This window comes from Gadus chalcogrammus, chromosome 15 (assembly GCF_026213295.1).
Source record: "Gadus chalcogrammus isolate NIFS_2021 chromosome 15, NIFS_Gcha_1.0, whole genome shotgun sequence".
NCBI lineage: Eukaryota > Metazoa > Chordata > Actinopteri > Gadiformes > Gadidae > Gadus > Gadus chalcogrammus.
The window spans coordinates 16,769,392-16,790,606 of NC_079426.1; the positions used below are offsets into that span (position 1 = coordinate 16,769,392).

The 21,215-nt window shown below is 45.6% G+C and overlaps 1 protein-coding gene across 2 annotated transcripts; it reads left to right on the forward strand.

Annotated features, from left to right (window-relative positions):
* Nucleotides 1-469: 469 nt before the first annotated feature.
* LOC130404496 (protein FAM53B-like) lies at nucleotides 470-18,014 on the forward strand. Of its 2 annotated transcripts, XM_056609270.1 has the most exons (5): nucleotides 470-622; nucleotides 7,039-7,285; nucleotides 8,033-8,087; nucleotides 9,554-10,449; nucleotides 16,330-18,012. In XM_056609270.1, the coding sequence occupies exons 2-5, from the start codon at nucleotides 7,208-7,210 to the stop codon at nucleotides 16,726-16,728; spliced, it is 1,428 nt and encodes a 475-aa protein (XP_056465245.1). In that variant the 5' UTR covers nucleotides 470-622; nucleotides 7,039-7,207; the 3' UTR covers nucleotides 16,729-18,012. The 2 variants fall into 2 exon arrangements, with proteins under 2 accessions (XP_056465245.1, XP_056465246.1); XM_056609271.1 differs by lacking the exons at nucleotides 470-622; nucleotides 8,033-8,087 and having other exon boundaries at nucleotides 7,194-7,285; nucleotides 16,330-18,014.
* Nucleotides 18,015-21,215: the final 3,201 nt, after the last annotated feature.

Sequence of the window (21,215 nt, forward strand, 5' to 3'; positions counted from 1 at the left end):
TAAAAAGAGGTAGAAATGTTTTCCATTGCACAATGGTCGAGGTAAAAAAAATGAATGATAGGCCTATACAGAAGTTCCAAACTTAAAACGGGACGACACACTATACGCTTGCAATAGTTTGTAATAAAAACCTTAACCAGGGGTACATACAATATATTGTGGTAGCTTTCTATCTACAAGTGTTAATTTGAGGCTTTAAGTGTTAGATCAGATGTGTGCGCTTTTAAGTCAGACGCCACTGGATCATACCAATTTAAAACGGGTGGGTATTACCTGTTGTTTAGACATAGTTTATGTCTTGATTCAGGGTGTAATGTGTTACTAAAGATCATATTTAAAGGATACATTTTCCCGTTTTGTAGAAATAATTCGGCATGATAACTAAATTTAACTTCTGACGTTATTTGTATTTTCCCTTCCAAATGGACTCGCTGGTGGTGGATCTGGTTACAATCAGGGCTGGAGCAAAAGCCCCAGTCACCATAGCTCCAACGCTCACTGCTGCACAGTCTGCACACTGACAACGCAAACTCACTGTCAGCAGACGTGAGAACCCCTTTTTGTGGTCCTTTGTTGAAGAAACTGAAGATGACTTAACTTCGAGAGATTCTCAGCTAGCCAGGTAGTTGGGACAACTTCAAATGCCTTGCTATCTTTATTCTGTGCGAACTTCATGAATTCGCCCTACGGTTACTGTTGAAGTTGTGCTGTGACTTAGATTTGTTTTGAATGTAACTTCAGAAATATCTATTAAATATCGGCTGATAGCAGAAAAGTCGTATGTTTGATGACTCTAACGTTGGGACTGTTTAACCACTTCAAGTATTCCTTTATTATTCTTTAGGCATTTGGGTATGCTGTAATACAAATATTGCCATAGTCGTTTTTTTATAATGGCATGGCTGTTTCAGGAACGTCTACTCTAGATAGTAACTTAAAGGTGTTTTTAATTCAGTCCGATGGGATAAACTTAACGCCAACACATGTGGGTATTTATAATGTATGTTTCAGCGTGACCCCCTTTACAAAGTTCTACCTCCATAAGCAGCTTGGGGTTATTAAACCATTTTTTTAGGGGTGTAGAAACTAGGTCCCAGTCTTTGTGCCAATGCAACCACTTATAAACACGTCTCACGTTTGTGTGCTGACACTGAAGTTGGAAAATATTGCGGTTGCATCGCATCTCGTATTGAAATAATCGTGCCACAGCCTTTGTGAAACTGTTGTTAGTCAAAACTGAGCCCTACTCCGTGAACATGCGCACATATTTAGTTTCCACATCTCTCATGCTGTCCGTTAATTATTCACGTTGTATTACCTCTAACCGTGGTTAAAACAGTGTTTTCTCTTTTGTTTAATGTCTGCGTAATCAACCCACTTCTTATGTTTCACAATTAACTCACAGATTCATCTGTGCGTCAGTTTACCCAGTTATTGTCACTTTTTGTCGCTTTTGCATTAGTGAAGACATTAAACAGAATATGGTGGCATTGCTGGCATTGTTAAGTGTTGACATTGTCATGTTGCCATTGGTACAAATATATATGCAACCTGTTGAGTGGGAGGGTGGTGTATAGGCCTATAGTTATGGGGTTAAGCAGAATGGGGAACACACTATTCTCCCAAGGTACCTTGCTTAATTTCAAACGAATAAACCTGGAAGCTCCAATTTCTTTAATGACTAGCCAGCCCCTCCACGTAATTACAAAGAGAATGTTGACATGGGATAGATAGCCTGCACAAACATCACCACATACTCTGTGGGCGGCTGGTCTTGTTGCAGGGAAACCTGTGGCTTTGTCCTTTTCCTTCATCAGTGTTGTCCAGACTTAAATATATCTTTCTGTTCTTCTTCGGTTTACCAGTAATGCAATGCATGTTTATTGTGATATTTGTGTTTAAGGCATTGCTATAGAACGTGCATAGCTAAGTACATGTACGGCATGGGATTGAACTTTGTTGCTGCTTTGTTTGTGTTTTGTGTAACTTTCTGCAGAAGAGGAGTAAACTTTTCTCCTGCTCAGAACAGATGATGTGTGTTTGCTCTTGTACAGTCTGTGTACTGCTGCAGATGTGGAACTTGTCACAGTAGTGGAGTTGCAAATCACCTATCTCGTCTCAATGCAGGCGAGAAAGTTATTTTGGACAAAGCATGGTGATAATTTATAAAAGTGATTAAAGCCTGTTGGTTCTTTTTAAAGGGGGCTCCTGTGTGTGCTCTCGATCCACACATTTGCAAGGCCTTTGTGTACCAGCAAAGGGTCCTATTAGAGGCCTATTATGTGAGTGGGCAGCTGCATGCCTGTGTGCTCTGCAAGGCAGTGTGCTGTTCTCTCTCTGTCTCTGTCTCTGTCTCTGTCTCTGTCTCTGTCTCTGTCTCTGTCTCTTGCACTCTGTCTACGTTAGTCATCAGTCTACACATAGACACAGCAGTTTTTCTCTTTCTCCAGCGTGTCATCTCATGTTTTCTTCTTCTCTTCTCACTTCATCTTTTGCTTTTTTCCCTCCTTGGTGCTATCTCTTTATTTCTTGTATGGGTTGTCTTGCTTTTGTTCTCACTGATGCCCTGGTTTCGAGGTATTATGCAAAGCCACCAGAAAAAAAGGCTTGTTAGCTATGCCTGCCAGTGCCTCCACACTACTCACAATTTGTTTGAACAGTGTCTCCTCTTTGCTTCTCTCTCCATGACCTGCACTCCTAACTACTACAACCACAAACACGAGGAAACACACCACTTTGCCACAGGGTAGCTTCAAAATAAATAAAAACCTTGTGATTCAATGGTTCTACTTCTAATGTTATCTCAGAGGCGGCCAGTTGTACTGGTTCTTTGGTGTTGCATTGATAAGGCTTAAAAAACATAAAAAACATGCATACCACACTGTTTTCACACCGTCAATCTTAAGTATGCAAGACGCATGTCTATAGACACTTTATGTAGAAGATTTCAAGTAAAACCACAGGGTATCAGTATCAAAGTTGATCACACTTTTGGCATTCTTTGCTCTATGCTTGCTTGCCGTTTTTAAAAACATTGCTACTGCATAACTCCTTTATGAATCACGCTCATTGTGTTTTGTTTCTGTCGATCTCGTCTTGTTTAATAATCCAATTACATCTTTACAAAATGGAGCAAGAAAATGGCCATGTTGTTTTTTATGGGCAGTGTAGGCATTTGTCTTTCACCCTATATTAACGTTAGGTGCTTGACAGTGGCTGGTCTGCATTTAAACAAGGGAGTTATAATTTGTTGGGTCCTCCCGGGCTGGCTCATCGTTCAAGCCCAGGCTTGCAAATTTGGGCTAGTCTAATGATCACTGCAAGATGAACAGGTATGCTTATGGCTGAATGTGTCATAGCTTTTTACTCTGGCCATTGTCATAGAAATTGACACTTATTTTTAATCAGAATTTTCACTTCTCTGCTGGGCATTAATAGTAATTTCATCCGCTAGTAGGTGGGGGTATTTAGTTAATACAGATTTTCTATAATATAGATTTTAAATAATATTGCTTCATTTTCTTAAAGCCTCCAACACATAAACCCTTCAGCAGGATATATATGAATGTGTCATTTGATGCAGCACTGATTCGAGTTTGTTACCCAATAATAGTGAAAGATGGATGTGTGTGAGGCCATCTGTTCTGTAGCCAAACAGGGGTATGAACTTTAAAGTCTAACAGTCTTCCCCCTTTAACTCCTGCCCATGATGGTGGAAAAACAAGCGTTATGTAACAGTCATTTTCAGTTGCATGGTCTGGCTGTGGAGTATAACGTCACATATTTAGACACTATAGGTATGCTTCCACGCATGGAAGGGGATTTGGGCTCAACCACATCTGGAGGTCCTTGTAATGGATCCCTGGTGGATAACAAGTCTGGTTAGTGTGCACTGAACAACTCCGGCTGGTTAATCAAGAAACCTCTTTCACAAAGCCAATGAAGGCTGGCTGCTTGTGTTGAACGGGAGTGTACCAGGCGTTTCTTTCCAGGGGTTACCAGCTCTCAAGCCTGCTCTTGCGCTGACAGAACGACATCTTTTGTCCAAGTAGAGCATGAATTGTGTGCCAGTATTCAGTTTTCAGATAAAGAAGGGGTTAGGGACCAAAAAACGTGATTTGTGTACATGTCTAAAATAAAGGAGTAGTTCACAAAAAGTTCATTTTTTGAGGGTTTCTTCTTTATCACATGTTTGGCGGTATAGCCAGAGGTCATAAAGCCCACACCCAAAGGGAACAACAAGGATGTTATCATGGCCAATAATTGCCTGATTGTGAGGTAGATGTTCTCTTCGGAAAGATTTGTTGCCTGTTTTTCCAGTTCTATTTCCTGCCTTTTAAATTTAAAGTGTATTCTAAAAGTGTCTGGTTCCACTTAGCCATGCATATATAAATGACCAAACGACATCTTTAAACCAATTATCAGGTTTGAAAGAGTCCTGTCGAAATTAACTGCTGTTCAAAGAGCCATCTGTCGAAATATGCCAAGATGGAAAAATATCAAAATTTATGCCCTTCTGAGAATCCAGGTGCATTATGGCTTGTTGTGTTGGGACAAAGTGGTTCCACAAATGGGTGCCAAGGTGATGGCTGAAGGGTCCAATGGTATTCCTTGACCTCGTCAGGACAACTTTAACAACCATGGCCTCAATGGGAGAGGGGTGGCTGGGGGTTAAAACTTACCTGACTGTATCCAACCAAAGACTCTGGAGTCTGGTATGGCTACTTCTTTGACTGTCTCAAATTGATGCTAAGACTCATGTGAAGAGTTAGGAGGTGTATTGTTTGCTTAAATGTTTTTTTTTTGCAAACAATCTACTGCATGTTTTTTTTTTTTTTAATATGCAGAATCCAATTGATTTGGCACCGGGGACTTTTTATTGTTTATGAAGTGTTGAGGTTCCGGCGTTGTTGGGCCACTGATCAAAGCCTGACACCAGACGCACTCCACACAAGTACGCCGTAAGCAGAGCCAATTGGTGTTGGACACCCAACACCCCATCACAGGACTTCAGGGGGGGGGGCACAAATAGGCTCCCATTCATCTGCCTGCACAAATCTCAGCCCGGGCAGGGAGCCATATTATCAGAGCTGCCCTTTCAGCTGCCCTCCAGTCTGTGGCCATTGTGAGTCGAGTGCTGCTGCTGCCTGCCTGCACCCAGGCTTACACAAATGAGGGAAAAACCTAGTTTAGGAGAATAACCTGACCGTGTTGTCCATAGAACAGGGGCTACTTTATTTCCTTTATCCTTTATTGGTTCCTCCAATGCTGGTATCAAGTCTTCCATTAACTTTTCAGTATTTTCGTATTTAAAATGGAACACGACTACTGCAGGAAGGAAGGTTGAGAAGGAGGATTTCAATAAATAAACGTTAATTAAATAGTGCTGGCAGATTGGAACGATGCAATACAGAACCTCCTGTTTCTATGCCTCCATCCAGTTCCTTTTGGAATGCATTTGGCAAACATTTTGCCTACTCCTGCAATGTTGGTCATCAAGTATTTTCCAGAGTAGTCTGGCCCACATAAGTGCGCCTTGGGAGTTCCCTCCATTAAGATAAATTATCCAATCAGTGCCCGGCCCGTCAAGGAACTTCTTCATTAAGTAAGCATGGGCCCAGGGTTGAATTCACACTCTGTTTGCCCTTTCCCATGACCCCAGTGGCTTGTCCCCATACACGCCGCTCCTACCTGTGCATTTGCACACATAACACTACATATTGCGCTAATATCATTGTATTAAGACTGGACAGAAAGAATGCCTCACTCCCTCGCAACATATTGGAAGTACTTGACTTGTAATTCGACAGTCCCATGGTTTCCAGTGTATATTTACATGAACACACAGTCCAAGCATACGTAATCAAAACCAACTGCTGTGTTGCCTCGCCCACCTTAGCTGTCGCATCTCATCAGCCGGGCGATCGATGAACCTGGGGCCTCTACCCCCACCTCGCTCACTCACTTCCACCCAGCGGTACCAAGCCCTGACGTCCAAGGAGGCCCAGTTGTGCACCACTGGTTCCCAGGGATAAATAGCTATAATGGGAGTCATATGTTAGCAGTCTGTCAGAGGCCTGGGCCTCATTGAGCCTCCTCAGAGGCTCCAAGCAGTCTTTAGCCTGCAGAGGAAAGACGGAAAGGGAAAGGAAACAAAGGGGATGGGATGGGTCACACGTTGAAAGTATGAGTATAGAACACCTAAATGGCCCTGATAACACAGGTCTCCATTTTTTTGGGGGGGCCCTGGTTCCTTTTTTTTTCTTTTTCTTTCTTAAGTCCATTTATGAGCAATCTGGTATACTGCCCGCAGAAAAAACCAAAACAATGACGTAAAAGTTACATAAGCTGATGAACCACCATCACTGCAAACCACTTCCCAGTAACTTGACACGGTGGCAGGCATCACTGGTAGCTACAATATGGTCGGCATATGGTCAATTTAGGCACAGAACAAAGAGTGATACCCATTCAGTGTCTGCTCTTCAATTAGTGTGATATCAGGCTAATGAATGAACATTGCTTTCAACTCAGCAGGGCTCTTCCAGGGCAGATATTAAAGCAAACTGTATTGGCTTGTCAATGATGTCAAATGTTTTAAACCTATCTTGTGCACCCCTGTGTATTGGGGCAGCTGTTCTGAAATGAGAGGCCTTGTTAACTCATGTTTCATTTACATCTGCAAATGCACCTCACCCAATGTGGCTTTTAATGTCTAATGTAAACAGCTCTTTCACTTAGGCTACTAGTTACAGAGGAAATTCACTTTATGACTACAGACCCCTGACTGGTTTTAATGACATGATAAAATGCATGTAATGGATTATTTAAGGCTCTTATGGAATTTAAAGCATGAAAAAAAAGCATCAACCAGTTTTGAATAATAAATCAAATGAAGATACACGACAATGAATGTCATCCAATCACATTTTTCTGACATTGTGTACTGTGCAATTGACCCGGTTGAAATACATTCTGTAATGAAGTGACGGATGTTACAATGAACTAAATGCCTTTTCACCTTGTATTTTGAAACAGAATTGGCTGCAGCGGGAGGTTGTACTCTGCACCATCTGAGGGCTGATCTGCAGATGGGATGTCCTCCAACGCCCGCCCTATTGGCTGTCTGTTCCTTAACCATGCCTAAGATGGTCGCCCTTGGCCTTTTCTTCTGTTGGACCAATCTGGAGCATAGCTGCGCGTTACCATGGTGATCATTCTTTCAAAAACGTTGGAAAAAAAGGCTGTCAATGATGTAAGGTGCACGCAAAGCGAAAGACTACTGGTGAGCACAGTTTTTAATAATTTCACTTTATTGTACACTATATCGTAATCACTCGGGATCCATGCAGGCTGTAGGTTCATGATAAAAGTACGATATGCAACACATTTACTCTTGTTTAAAATGTCCCCCTAAAACTCGTAAAGACACTAACTTTAAGGTTACAGGGAATCTAGGTAAATGGCTCCTAACTGCAGCATTAATCTGATGTTAGGCCTTTATTAGTGGGCCTTGCTTTTAGAGGGGCTTTGTGGTCGGGACGGGGTAAGGACAGGTGAGGAGCAGAGTGTTCTTTCAAAAAATGTAGATTGGAGATCTACACAGAACCCACATAATACAGGAACTGTGTCCCGTTATTTCCCTATTGTTGATGGTATAAACATGTTCTCAATACTTGGTCTTGGGACAAAATAGCCTTAGGAAATACTTATAGGAGTCGTTTGGTTTATTGAAAGGGAGGTCTATCGATAAAACGTTGTCCCATGCAACACTACTCAGTATTCGATGTTTGCCTTGTGGGGCTAGATGTGGACACGTCACCAAAGTGTAGGAGTTATTTCAAACGGGATCTTGTTTTTTTTTTCATCAACCATCTCCATAAAATTCTACATGTCACTCTTGTTATGGGTATTAGTACATCGGTGGGCTGTAGTCACCGCGACCCGGCGGCAGTGAGCTACTGAGGGCTGAGCGTTTTGTGTTCTACATCTCAAAGTCTGTTTGTCTCTCAACCCGTTGGCTCATCAACAGCGGAAGCTCCACGCCATGAGCAGAGGGACCACCCTCTTCTCCCGTGGAACTGTGGGTGAGTGTCTCTCCCCCGTTCTGCGTAAGGGCAGAGAGTCCCTGTTTGGGGACCTGACATCTCATTAGTTAGGATGAACCCACGGCATCAACCCAAAACTCCATTCCTCAAATCTTGCGTTTGGTCATTTTCTTTTATAAACCAACCTACCATCATCGCACACATTCAACCTACCTCTTTTTAAATACTTTTTCTATAAAATTTACGGATATCGAGGGAAGTCTTTCTGACAGTGTTTCACGTTTGGCAGTTCCCCTCTCACTTCTCCATTTATTAATCTTTTTATGCCTGTCAGCAATCATTTACAGCGCACACCTGCTTCTACACTAAGTTACACACACAACTCTGGTGGGAATACACTGTAATTTAATACATTGCTGTCTTCCCCCGTGGCTCGCAGTAATTATGTGTTATGTTAACAGAAATGCTTCAGTAAATACAAAGCCGTTGCTCTCGCATGGCCTTCTCCATTTACATAGAGGGGAGTGGTTCAGAATGAATCCATCAGGCATGGCCATCATCTTATTCTTCTCTCCGAGTCGCCACACACACACACACGCACACGCACACACACACACACCTTTTTCATTTTCTTCAAACGCATCCTTTGGTTGAGGCTTGTTTTCCAAGATTCCTTTGACCACATCATCCCCCGAGCGTTATTTATCATTCTGAAAACAATGACCTCCGTCTACCAGGCAGAGGGAGTGGGGGGCCCAAACAAGAGACAAAACATCCCCAGGGAAAGGCTTGGAACGCCACATGAGCCTTATTTGCCAACTGCATCAATGGATTCCCGTGTCAACCTTTTTGGCTAGATTATCAAGTAGCACTTTGAGAGCGTGCTCTAGGTGGGCTGTTGCCTGCGGCTATGTGATGGATTCCTTTGTTCCTTGCGGTTGGCATACTGGTCTTTCCGTTGTCTTGGGGCCCTGAGGCAGGGTTGTGTCACGCAGTGGTTGGGGTAGCTTGTCCTGATAATGACCAACTCGGCTGTAGAGGTGACAGGCCAACTGTCATCACCAGAGAAATCTGCTAAGCAAACAATTCGGTTTTCTTTTGCGTGTATCGTATGAAAGCGAGCATGAGCGTGCTTGACTCTTTAAACATACCAGTAAATATATTATCGAATGTCTACGTACGATATAAAGGAGTATTGAAATCACTAAGATGATTCATTCAAACTTTGAATGAATCATTGATTGCTTGATTTAAACTTTATGTGTTTAAAATAGTTTTCAAAACTCTCTTATTAATCGGTGTGTCTTTTGGCCAGTGCTTATAGTGGCTCAGTTTGTATACCTGTTGGAAGGTTGAATTTATAATGGAGTGCTAATATAGGGCCCACAGGGATAGATTTTTATTACTGGTACATGACAGTAAATTCCATTAAATGGGTTGCTTGTGTTTGTGTGTGTGTGTGTGTGTGTGTGTGTGTGGGTGTTTGTGGCGCTTTGCCTTTCCAGAGGCCGATCGGTGGATTGACATGGGCAGAGACTGCAGCATTCAGCAGGGTCCCCCCTGCCAGTCTGGCTCTAGTCTGGAGCGCCTGTGGGCCGCGTTTCCCGACCAGTGCCAGCAGAAGAGCGGGGACAGATTTGGCGAGGTGGGCAGCAGTCCTGCCATCACCAGCCTGATCCAAGACCTCAGCCTGGTGGACGGCCGAGTCGCCAGCCCCCCTTCCCAGGAGACGTCCCCCTCCGTCCCCAACCCCGCTGTCGTCGCGCCCCCCATAAAACGCCAGTGTCGCTCTCTGTCCCTGTCAGACGAGTTTGTCGGCTGCCGCTCCTCGTGGCGGCCCCAGGGGTCCCGCGTGTGGACCACAGTGGAGAAGCGTCGGTGTCACAGCGGGGGCAGCGTCCGGGCCGGGGGCCCGCTGGCTGTGCCTTTGTCGGGCGGCCATTTCCCCGCCATCCAGCGGAGCTTCAGCTTCAGCCTGCCCTCGCGCTCCTGCATCCTGTCGGAGGGCGCGGCGCTGGAGCTGCCCTGCTTCACCCAGGGCCTGGCCTTCCAACCGCTGTTCACCGCCTCGCCGCGCTCCCCCAAGACCCCCCCGCCCTCGCTGTACGGCCGGGAGCAGGACCACTCCCCCGGGCAGCTCTCGCTCTCCCATGAGCACATCAGCCTGTCAGAAGCCCAGACGGAGGAAGAGGAAGAAGAGGAGGAGGAGGAGGAGTTGGAGGAGACCTCGGATGCGAGCTCCCAGGACTCCACCCCGGAGCTGGGGAGACGCGTCGGGGGACTCTCCAGGAGCAGGTCCCAGCCCTGTGAGCTCAGCGACAAGAAGATAGGGATGAAGCGCAGGAGGCCCGAGGACACCCAGGAACCACGGCCCTCCCTGGACCTGGCCAAGATGACTCAGGTTAGCATGGAAATGTTGAACACATGTTGAGCATTCCCACACACAAAAACACACGTAAACACCGATAACTACCTCGGATTATGGCCGGACTCTTGTGACTGAACCAAGTTCACCGACTAAGAGTATCATGTTCTTGGGGTTGATTAAATGGGAATCATCCCCCGGCTTAGTCCTAATTCCTCTTTAATGCCCTGGAGTCTCCTCTAATGAATTGGGTTAATAGCAAGGCCAAGCGCAATTACCAAGACAAAAACCTCTCTGTTCTTGGATGTAAGGGGAGTTCAGGAACTCTGCAAATATGACATTTGGGGCCACTCTCTCTCTGCGAGTGTGTGTATGAGTCTGATTGGGTATCGGATTAAATCAAGCTGAATAAATATTTCTTTGGACTGTGTGTGTGTGCGTGCATGTGTGTATGAGGCTTGTATTGTCATCTCCTACAGGCTTGTTGAGGGGGCGTATATAGAAATAGTGTTCCTCGTATCCGGTCACATCGGCGAGCAGCGCGCTCCGGCAATCTCGACTCCGTTTTATCATTTCCCTCACTCTGTTGAGTAAACAGAACCCTTACAAAGGCTGACCCCCTTCACTTACCGCTCGCTTACTCCTCACCTTTTCTTCCCTCTCTCCTTCCATCATCTATCACTCTGTTCCCCGGTGCCCACCTCCTTCTCCGCCTTGGAGGGGTTGTGCAGGAATGTCACTCACTATGACACATTATCTGGAGGTGACGCTTGTAACATATCTTGTGTATGATATTCACCTCCCAAAACCCACAACGCCAAATTCCCAGAGACAAGATTACAGTGCAAAAAAAAAATAAATAAAAATGATTTGAGTGTTGCATCTTCTACTATATTACGAGTAACACAACTCGGCCTCGTTTTGAGATTTGGGGGTTATGAAATACAACTGGAATCTTGATACGCTTTATTGATTTATCATGCTGCCCATCTTTATCTCATGCTGGGACAGGGCAACCAGAGGTGATGAATTGTGGGGATATCTGGCTGCGCAGGCCTATTATTCATAGCAACGAAAATATAAAAACTTCCCTATGTGAATGTTTGGATTGTTTGTTCCATCGTGAGGTCAGGGGAAGCAGAGGGACAAGCATGAGATTATAAATGACTGCCGGGAGAGCTAAAATTAGAAGAGTAGCAGCATTTACTAGTCTGAGGTCTTCCAGGTCTGCGGCATATCTAACCCACACAGGGGGGCCATTTGATGTTTGAATAAAAATAAATGGACTTTTGTATTGTCACATAGTGCTGTTGTTCAAACTTTGCAGACAACTGTACTACAATTTTTTTCACAATCGATGTGTAACAGATGTTAATGGCAGCTGTGTAAATGTCAAAGAGAGTCGTCCCTCAAGGAATAGTTGCTGTTCACGTTAGCCTGTTTCCTATAAAGTACCATTAATGTCTTTTTTTAGACCCCTCTCTTTCCCAAACCATCATGTTTCCAGTCGAGCGCCCTCAGAATGCAGCCCAGAGGCTCGTATCAACAATGCTTTGCTACTGGAGCCAGCAAGCTGGTTTCCTCTGTCAATGCCAGCGACCGAGAGGGGAAGATAAAGAAAGCAAACTACGCACAGACCCACAATAGACGCATACACATTAGCCCATGCAAGTCAACATGCACACACACAGACACACACTCAGTGCACTGACATGGAGCTCCAGCAAAAGTCCAACAAGATGCACAGAATGCCTTGCTAGTCGAAGGAGGGTTTTACCTTACCTTTATGTTAAGGAATGCCACAATGCAACAGTATACCACTGGAGTCGTCTATTGGCCTTTTGCTGAATGTAGAGGTGTGGCATGGGAAGTGGGATTACTTAGAACGCATTTTGTGTGCAATTCAAGTTTAAAGCCCTCCCGCGTGGCGCCTCCAGAACTGGTTCTGTCTGTCAAACGCTTTCCATATTCACCCGTCTCCCTGATTCTTTTGTTCTTCTTCAATTTCAATTTACACAGTGATGCAGATATCCTGTTAAAGCCAGCAATGTAATGAGACCAAGGCTTCACAGGGAGGGACATAAGGGTTTCTGGGTACACCAGAAAAACATCTAGACCCACCACTAGGAGGTACTTTAACTTTTTTTTTTTACTGTAACTCACACATGGCTTTTATTTGCATGAGCAGAAAAGTAAATTGCTCGTTAGCTGTCCCATAGGTCCATGGGCTCTGAGGTAGGGGGCTTGACACCAGAGCCAAGGGAAAGCTGGTAGCTGGCTCACTGTCCAGAGAAGGAAGTCGGGATATGGAAATGTGGCACTGGCTGGTTACAACCTGCGTCTGTGTGCTAGTACAGACGGAGCACAAGAATTACAGTCAAGGTTGGGAACACATGAGGTTTTATGGCCTCTCATGGGAATTCTTTCCCCTCTGCAATTAGTGGTTTCATTTTCCGACTCTCACAGATAACTCGATTGTGTCGTTTTTGGGATTCTTTGTCAAGAAGGGCCAAGTTATTTGAGTTACAATACACTATCTTTGTCAGAGTGTGGAGTAAAACGGCTCTCATGATTTTAATCACAAGATGATGGTACCTTGAGATGTGAAATGAAATATTTGGGTTTTTTCCATTTGCATTCGTCTACTGATTTCCAACAAACCTCACACTTAGCTTTTACCCTTAGAAGAATTGTGTATTGAAAGTGAGATTCAAATATTTTTTCAAAATCAAGAGAACATCCCTTCTTCCGGAATATCAAATATAACGTCAGAAACAACTTTGTCTATAGACCTGTTCCATTCATTTAGTACGCTGGATTAACACCCATTTGGTATCAGTTTATGGTTACTTGTCAGGTTTTGATGATGCCCCTGCTTCTCAAGACATTTGGTCTTGAGTATTCATAATAAAGATATATATTTAGACATTGCATGGAGTTAGAATGGCATACGAGAGGAAATAACCTCTTATCTCAACCATCTTGAATCTACAGAACACAAAAGGCGGATGGTGTGGCTATCTGAATCAGACGGAGGGTGTCCTAGCATAAGGCTAGGCATTTTGAATGCTGGGCAATAATACAGCCAGCGTGGAGAGGGAGAGAGCAATCCCTAATCCCCATTGACTCCACCATCTGTATGTTTTTATATAGGCTCTCTATTTGTTTATTCCTTGGGAGTGGAGGGCTCTGCCAGGCTGCCGTCCACCAGGAATGTATTCAGCTGGCCTCATTATTATATGAGTAAGGGGGATTGTGGACTCCTTGTGTGTTTTTGAGGATGTGTTCGTCATGACTATCGGGGAAATACATCTGTCAGGTCATTATCTGTCTTAGATCGCAAATGACCAGATGTATGGAAGTTGCGAACAACAGCAGTAAGGGTGTCAGGGTCCCATTTGCAGTGTATAGTGTGTGTGTGTTGGCATGCTGCTGGTGTGCATGCAAGTCTGAGTCATAAAGCCATGGCAGGATGTGGAAGAGAGAGAGAGGGAGGGGGCTTTTATGAAACTAACAAACAACAAACGTGTCTCTACTCTAATTCATATCTGCTTACACACCCCTCTTAACCACGCTCGCATATGGACGGGCCCTCCTCCCCCTCCTCCCCCTCCTCCCTCTCCTCCCATATAACCTCCCTCATTCCTTGAATGGCAGACATGGTGATCATTCTTGATGGGAGATCTTCTCGGCACACTTGTGGAAACACCTGGTTCTCCTTTGTTTGTTTTTGTTTTGTTCCTCTGTCGAGACGCCGTTTCTTGTCATGCTGCAAACGCAGCCACCCTGGCACTGCTTCTGCTTTTGCTGCAGAGACTTGTGGTGGTTTGTTTGGGGTCCAGTTGCCCATTTGACCCCCTTTTTCCAGGCCCGACCTCAACAACATGCACGTGTGTGTGTAAGGTTAGATGGGTAGACGGGGTATCAAGGCTGGCAGCAGAATATATGAACCACTCCAGACCAGCCACATGCAGGCACAACTAATAATTATGTTTGGTGTGTGTGTGTGTGGGGGGGGAGGGGGGGTGGTGGTTATACCAAGGCAAGGAGATGACGGGAAGAGCTGGGTTAACGGCATACAACTGAAACAACTCCCCACCTCCACCCCATCCACCCTCAAACCCTGGTCTCCAGTAGATCTTTTAATGGGAAGCATATTGGGGAATAAAGGCCTCTCCCTTCTCACTCTTTTTCTCTCTCCATTGTCTCCCTTATGCCTCCCGATGTTACTTACATTCACAGCTCAAATATCACGTCTAAAAAAAAAACTACTAATAATTAGACGTTTTGAAATGACATGAAATAAGTCAGTGGTCATTGATAAAAAAGTGATAGAGTTGCCATTTTTTTCTGTTGATACAAGGGTGAAAGGAAGGACTTTTGCTGATGAAGATGGTAAAGTGTTCATCGTGTCCTTTACCCCTCTATCCTCTCTTCTGCTCTTCCAGTCTGTGGTGATCAGTGCTCTTGGATGGGGCACTCCATAGGCAGCTGGAGTTGTGAGAAAGGACTTTAGAAATCCTCTTTTCCACTCCAGTGGGGTATCTACAGCAAAGCCCTTGGCTCGCCACTCGCTTGGTAAACCCAAGTCGCGCATCCCACCAGTGCCCCAACCCAACGCTCTGGCGTTGTGGCTTAATCTGCCCCACGCCAGCGAGGAAACCTGTATCCTAGACACGGAGAAGCCCTGCCCTGTCTTGTCTTTGTGACACTTAAAACCTCACATAAAATAAGGTTAGGGATTTGATCCCAATAAAAATACTTTTATTTTGAAAGGGTGAGCGTCGGGGCAGGGAATGCGCTGCACGGCAGCCTGCTCTGGGGAACATTAGACGTGTCCGTCATGGCGGCTGTGCCTCAATAGAAGGAGTTCCTCATCTCTATTCACCTCCAGGGCTCCAACATCTGCTGCTGCCAGGGCACCAAAGAATCATCATTAACCCGTTCACGACACGGCAAAATGGGTCCCGTCTGCGTGTGTGAGGACTGGGGGGGGGGGGGGCGCTGGGGGGGTGCAATGGGGTACGTATGCAAAACAGGACTAAACTGTGGAGGTGAATACTTTTTTGGCTGTGTGTGTGGAAGGTCAAGTGTGAATGTGACAAACGCATAAAACTGCCTCTCATTCCTCTATTCCTCTATCCTATAGTTCTTATTCTTCCAACAAGCTCAATCCTATTGGTAACATGGTGTGCCTCACTCTCTCTCCCTCTCTACCATGAAACATGTTTCAGTTCTAACAGGCCATTGGACTGATATCGTGTCTAACCCTAAAGCGCATGAGTGCAATGCATGCATGCATGCATTGCACAGACATCATGTTTCAGTTCCTGAAGTGTAGTGGCTCGTGTTTTTCCTTTGTGTGTGCCGTGCCTATACACAAGCACAAACACAGGCACACTGCCATGACATCTTGACCAGTTTTGTATGACAACTCGAGACTCAAAATACAGTCTTTGAGAAACACTAGCTCTTGAGGAGGTCGGAAAAAGATTTGTTCTCTTTGCATTAAGTGGGGCAGCGTGCAAGGCGATAAATTCCCGTTAGGGAAGGAAATTGGATACACGTGCTTTTGCAAATAATCCCAGTGTTATTTTTCACTGCGCTTTGTTCTGACACAGACGGCTCAATCATAGAATCCGTGTGGATGGGTGTTTGGTGTGTGTCGTGTGCGTGTGTGCGCTGATGTAACCCTGCATGATTGTGCAGATAACTGTGCACATTTGTGGTTGCGTGCCTCCAAGCTGTCCAGGGGAGTGTCCCTCCAGAGAGCCCCGTGACTTCCCAAGCTAACATGTGCCTCTAACACGTCCGCAGACACCTCTCCATGCAGGATTATTCAGGGATGGACTCTACTACCAGAGAACCGTGCCTTCCTTTTCTAAACTCTTTAAAACTCTGTTTCGTCCTCTACAGAATCTCCAGACTTTCCAAACCTTGAGCTCCTTCGGACCAACAACCCCAACCACCACCTCCACCCCCGGCACCACCACCATGCAGAGCTACCAGTGGAGCCCCTGCAACCCGTCGCACGGGACCCCCGGGCGGGGACGCTCCGGCTTCACCTCCATGTCGGGACCGGTGCCGCCGGAAGACCGGCAGGGAGGGGCCGCGCTCCAAGAGGACGACTGGTCCTGGGAGGGGGAGGAGGACAGCGGCGTCTCGGCCTGCAGCGTCGGCTCCCGGTCCCGGTCGCCCGTGGACATGGAGGAGGACACTGACCACGCCCTCTGGAAGGGCGCCTTCCAGGGTACACGGGGCCGTGCGGTCCACCTGGGCGGAGAGCTTGACCTGGACCAGATCGAAAGGAACTGACCGACAGAGGGCCGCAATACGGGTGGGGGCAGGGGGGGAGACTTGGTGGATTGGACTGCAGAATGAACGCGTGAAAAGTGAAAGTTCTTAAGGATAGTTGGTATGTGTCGCGGGGCGAAGAAGTGAAACGAGGAACGGAAGGTAGAACGAGAAGGTTGCATCGAGCGAAGTTGGTTTGATGGGAATGATGCACAGAGTGTGGTATGGTATAAGGTTTTGGTTCAAGTATGTTGAAAGAAGGATTAGAAAGTGTTAAAGCGTTAATGACCAGGCAGATTTCACTTATCCCCCCTCCCCTGCACACAGCCCGAAACCGGTTTTGTCAGTGGCCTGAAGCAGCCGACGGGGCCCGAACAGGACGAGGTAGTCTTACGTAAAGTCCTGAGCCTTACTCTGTCAATCTGAAGGGCTCTTCTTGATGATCTTTCCCAGGGTTGTAGCACTGTAGCATTAGCATCATAAGCATTAGTTGTAGCAGGGCTCTCTGAGATACAGCCCCTGTGTTATTTGTATGTTCCAGACGGGGGGAAACTGAGCAGGCTGGAGAGCGGGTCAATCAGACCAGCCTAACTTGTTATTATTTGCAGTTCCCCTTTCTCTTTTTTTTACTCAATCTGTTTTTTTAAATATATATATATAAAAATACATATACACACAGGAGAGAGGGCGGCTTTCTGAATGTAAATAGGCTTCAAGAGTATAGAAAATGACAGACGGCATCTCACGCTGGATGCCATCTCCTGGTTCACCTCAGAGAATCCAGCATGAATGCCACACCTTTCTGACAAATGTCTAGTTTCTTAATATGCAAAATGTATATTTGAATAATACACTGAATTTCTAGGTTCATCTCTAATATCAATGTTTATTTTTCTAAGTGATTTCTTTTATAAATGACTTGTGAAGGAGACGGAATACAAGACCTTTCTTTGAACGGATTGGGCATGAAATAAATTGCAAAACTGGAATCCCTTCTCTGTCTGTGGTTTTTCTTCCATCTTCACCGAGAGCTCAACTACCAACGCAGCCCAATGCAGCAGTACAACTATCAGATATGAACCTCAATGAAACCATCAGATATGAAACCTCAAATGCAAAATACAGATCCAAAATGCTCAATATACTCAATAATCACAGATGCATCTTTTCAGTGAGTTAAAAACTCTGCACATTTTTCATCCATAAAAATATATCTAAATATAGATGTGTTTGCCCTGCGGGTATTTGACCACTCTAAACATCAAAACCCTGTGTTAATGCTAAAACATGTCACCGTCAGCAAAGAGAATGTCAGGAAGTCTAGACATGGACTCTCCCTGGCGAGCGGCCTAGCAGTGACTGAAAGGGAAATGATGTCACGACAACATGTACCCTCCCCTGCAGATGAAAGTCAGACGAGAAGCGTCACCTTGTGCTGTTGGGTTCCTCCGAAGGATATCCTGCCCGCCATGTCCCCTATATACTCCCATGTTGTTGTCCAGTTCTAGCTCTCATGATGCAAAACAGAAAGCTTCATAGACAACGCTTATATTAATAGCTGCTTGTCCCACGGCCAGGCTGATGTCTGAGGGGGGGGGACGGGACTCAACATGGTGATGAAAGCAGCTGGCTACCAAAATGTGTTTACTTCCCAAGCAGGATGTTCCAGGCAACTGCAATCTTGGCCTTAAAGCGCTGTGAACTCTCACATCAAAAAGCCTGAGGTGCAAGTTAACATGCACACACCCACACACCCAGGCCTCGATGTTACATGCTGACCACGCAATGCAGGAATCATCTGGAATCTGGAGTCAAACATCTGGAGTCAAACATTCCGATTTTGCAATCAAGGTTCTTCTTCCACAGTTCAAGAGAACCAAGGAAGGCAAAGGTAGGCCTGTCAATGCATTATATATATCATGTACTCGCTGTCCTCATGCATGCCTAACAGGTTATGCGGTCCATCATATATATGGCCAAGGTGTTCTCCTGTCTCCCTCGTGTTATTCTAAATGTCCACGGGCCTGCTGCAGCTTTTGAAGCTGTGTTTGTGTGCTAGTCTGTGCATGTGTGTGCATAAGTGTGTGTTAGTGTGTGTAAAGAGTGGAGTGTTTGTGCGCAGGCACCTATTTCTGAACAGGTTGCGGTGGGTGTCACATGTCACTGATTGACTAGTTCTGCACTCAAAGGTTAACTGGATCCAGCGGTATGACCCAGAACCTCCGTTGCTATGGTTTCGATCAGTCCTCCTGCACCACGGCCCCACCACCTCAGGATTGTACTATTTTTTTATAGTCATGTTGACCGAAAGGAGATTTTCTCTCTGCTTCATTAATCAGTCAAAGGAGTGTTCCCACGCACACGTGCAAGCGTGTGTGGTACTATCTAACAAGCTGGTACTAACAAGCTGGTACTTTGCCTGGTACTATCTAACAAGCTGAACTTCCAAAGACAAGTCATAACAAAATGTATGTACAAATGCTTTAGATTTGCTTTATCCCATTCACCATTAATAATGAGTGTTTTTATTACAATGCTGTGAGACATAGGAGGAGATAGAGATAGAGACAGACAGATTGAGAATGAGATAGAGATTGAGAAAGACAGACAGATAGAGACTGTCAGAGAACGAGATAGAGATTGAAACAGACACAGTTTGAGACAAAGAACGAGACTGTGATTGAATAGTAAGGTGATGGGTAACCACCGCTATAGACCTGTAGATTCACGCATTGTGTTCGACCAGAGCTAATAAATTATAGTTGCAAGGGACAGATGGAGACATTGTCTGGATAAATGAGGCCGGGTGTGTACACAGAAAGTCATTCAAATCAAAAGGCAGGGAATAGATGCTGCCAGCTTTCCTACAGCTTCTCTTATTACAAGAGAAACCGACTGTCATATTAGGACCTTTGGCTATGGGACAACAGGATACTTCTGCCAGACATTTACTCCCTTCCACACTGTTGTATCACACTGGCCAAACATTTTCCAAGCCGTGGCTGGGGTAAGGTGTGTGGGGTAAGGTGCGTGTGTGACTGCTCTGCACATGTGTGTGTGTGCGTGTTTTCCTATGTGTTTGTGTGTGTGTGTGTGTGTGTGTGTGTGTGTGTGTGTGTGTGTGTGTGTGTGTGTGTGTGTGTGTGTGTGTGTGTGTGTGTGTGTGTGTGTGTGACCGGTTTGTTTGTGTGTTTGTGTATGTGTGCGTTTGTGTGTGTGTGTGTGTGTGTGTGTGTGTGTGTGTGTGTGTGTGTGTGTGTGTGTGTGTGTGTGTGTGTGTGTGTGATATTCATGAATTTGAGTATGTGTGTTGAGGAGAGAGAGAGAGAGAGAGAGAGAGAGAGAGAGAGAGGAGAGAATAGGAACTAAGTAGCAGGGCAGAGTCGTCCTCAGTGGATGGACACATGCTGAGAGAGAGGAAACACATGCCCTGCTTGTTTTCCATAAATTAATCCTCCTGCTCCTGCTTTTGTTGAGCCAAGAAAAAAAAGGAAAAGAGAGAAAGAGAGAAAGAGGAGGTGGTGGTGCACATGTAACGGGGATGGCTGTTGACTTACCAGGCCGGCCCAGTGATGACTGAGCACCAGACAATAGAGGCCTGAAATAGACATGCTTTCACATGGGCCGGTCAGCACGCATCCACCACATGGCTCGCAGTAGGGTCAACAAGGGCCGTGTGGAGCTCTCCCTCCTGCTCTCAAAGTGTTTGTGTGTCTGTGTCTGTGTGTGTATGTATGTACGTACGTATGTACGTACGTACGTACATACATACACACACAGACACAGACACACAAACACTTTGAGAGCAGGAGGGAAGCTCCACACGGCCCTTGTTGACCCTACTGCGAGCCATGCGGTGGATGCGTGCTGACCGGCCCATGTGAAAGCATGTCTATTTCAGGCCTCTATTGTCTGGTGCTCAGTCATCACTGGGCCGGCCTGGTAAGTCAACAGCCATCCCCGTTACATGTGCACCACCACCTCCTCTTTCTCTCTTTCTCTCTTTTCCTTTTTTTTCTTGGCTCAACAAAAGCAGGAGCAGGAGGATTAATTTATGGAAAACAAGCAGGGCATGTGTTTCCTCTCTCTCAGCATGTGTCCATCCACTGAGGACGACTCTGCCCTGCTACTTAGTTCCTATTCTCTCCTCTCTCTCTCTCTCTCTCTCTCTCTCTCTCTCTCTCCTCAACACACATACTCAAATTCATGAATATCACACACACACACACACACACACACACACACACACACACACACACACACACACACACACCCCGCATCATTAAACATCCACAGTGTTACATTTTGTGGGTTGGTGTGTATGTGTATGTGTACATGGTAGGTGTATCTTATCACACATGCCCATTCACACGTTCATAATCTCGCAGCTATTAAAAGTCTAGTCGGCGGAGGTCAGGGACGCTGTGTTGTTGTCTCCTGTCCTCGCCGAGAGGCTGTAACTGGAGGAGCTGAATGGGTTAATGTGAGAGGAGTCTGCTGCTGCTATA

What these genes read in the sequence shown, in the direction of transcription:
- LOC130404496 (XM_056609270.1), top strand. Translation starts at nt 7,208, where the DNA reads ATGGTGATCATTCTTTCAAAAACGTTGGAAAAAAAGGCTGTCAATGAT. An exon ending in CGCAAAGCGAAAGACTACTG is followed by an intron (nt 7,286 to 8,032) that starts GTGAGCACAGTT and finishes GCTCATCAACAG; the next exon opens with CGGAAGCTCCACGCCATGAG. An exon ending in CTTCTCCCGTGGAACTGTGG is followed by an intron (nt 8,088 to 9,553) that starts GTGAGTGTCTCT and finishes TTGCCTTTCCAG; the next exon opens with AGGCCGATCGGTGGATTGAC.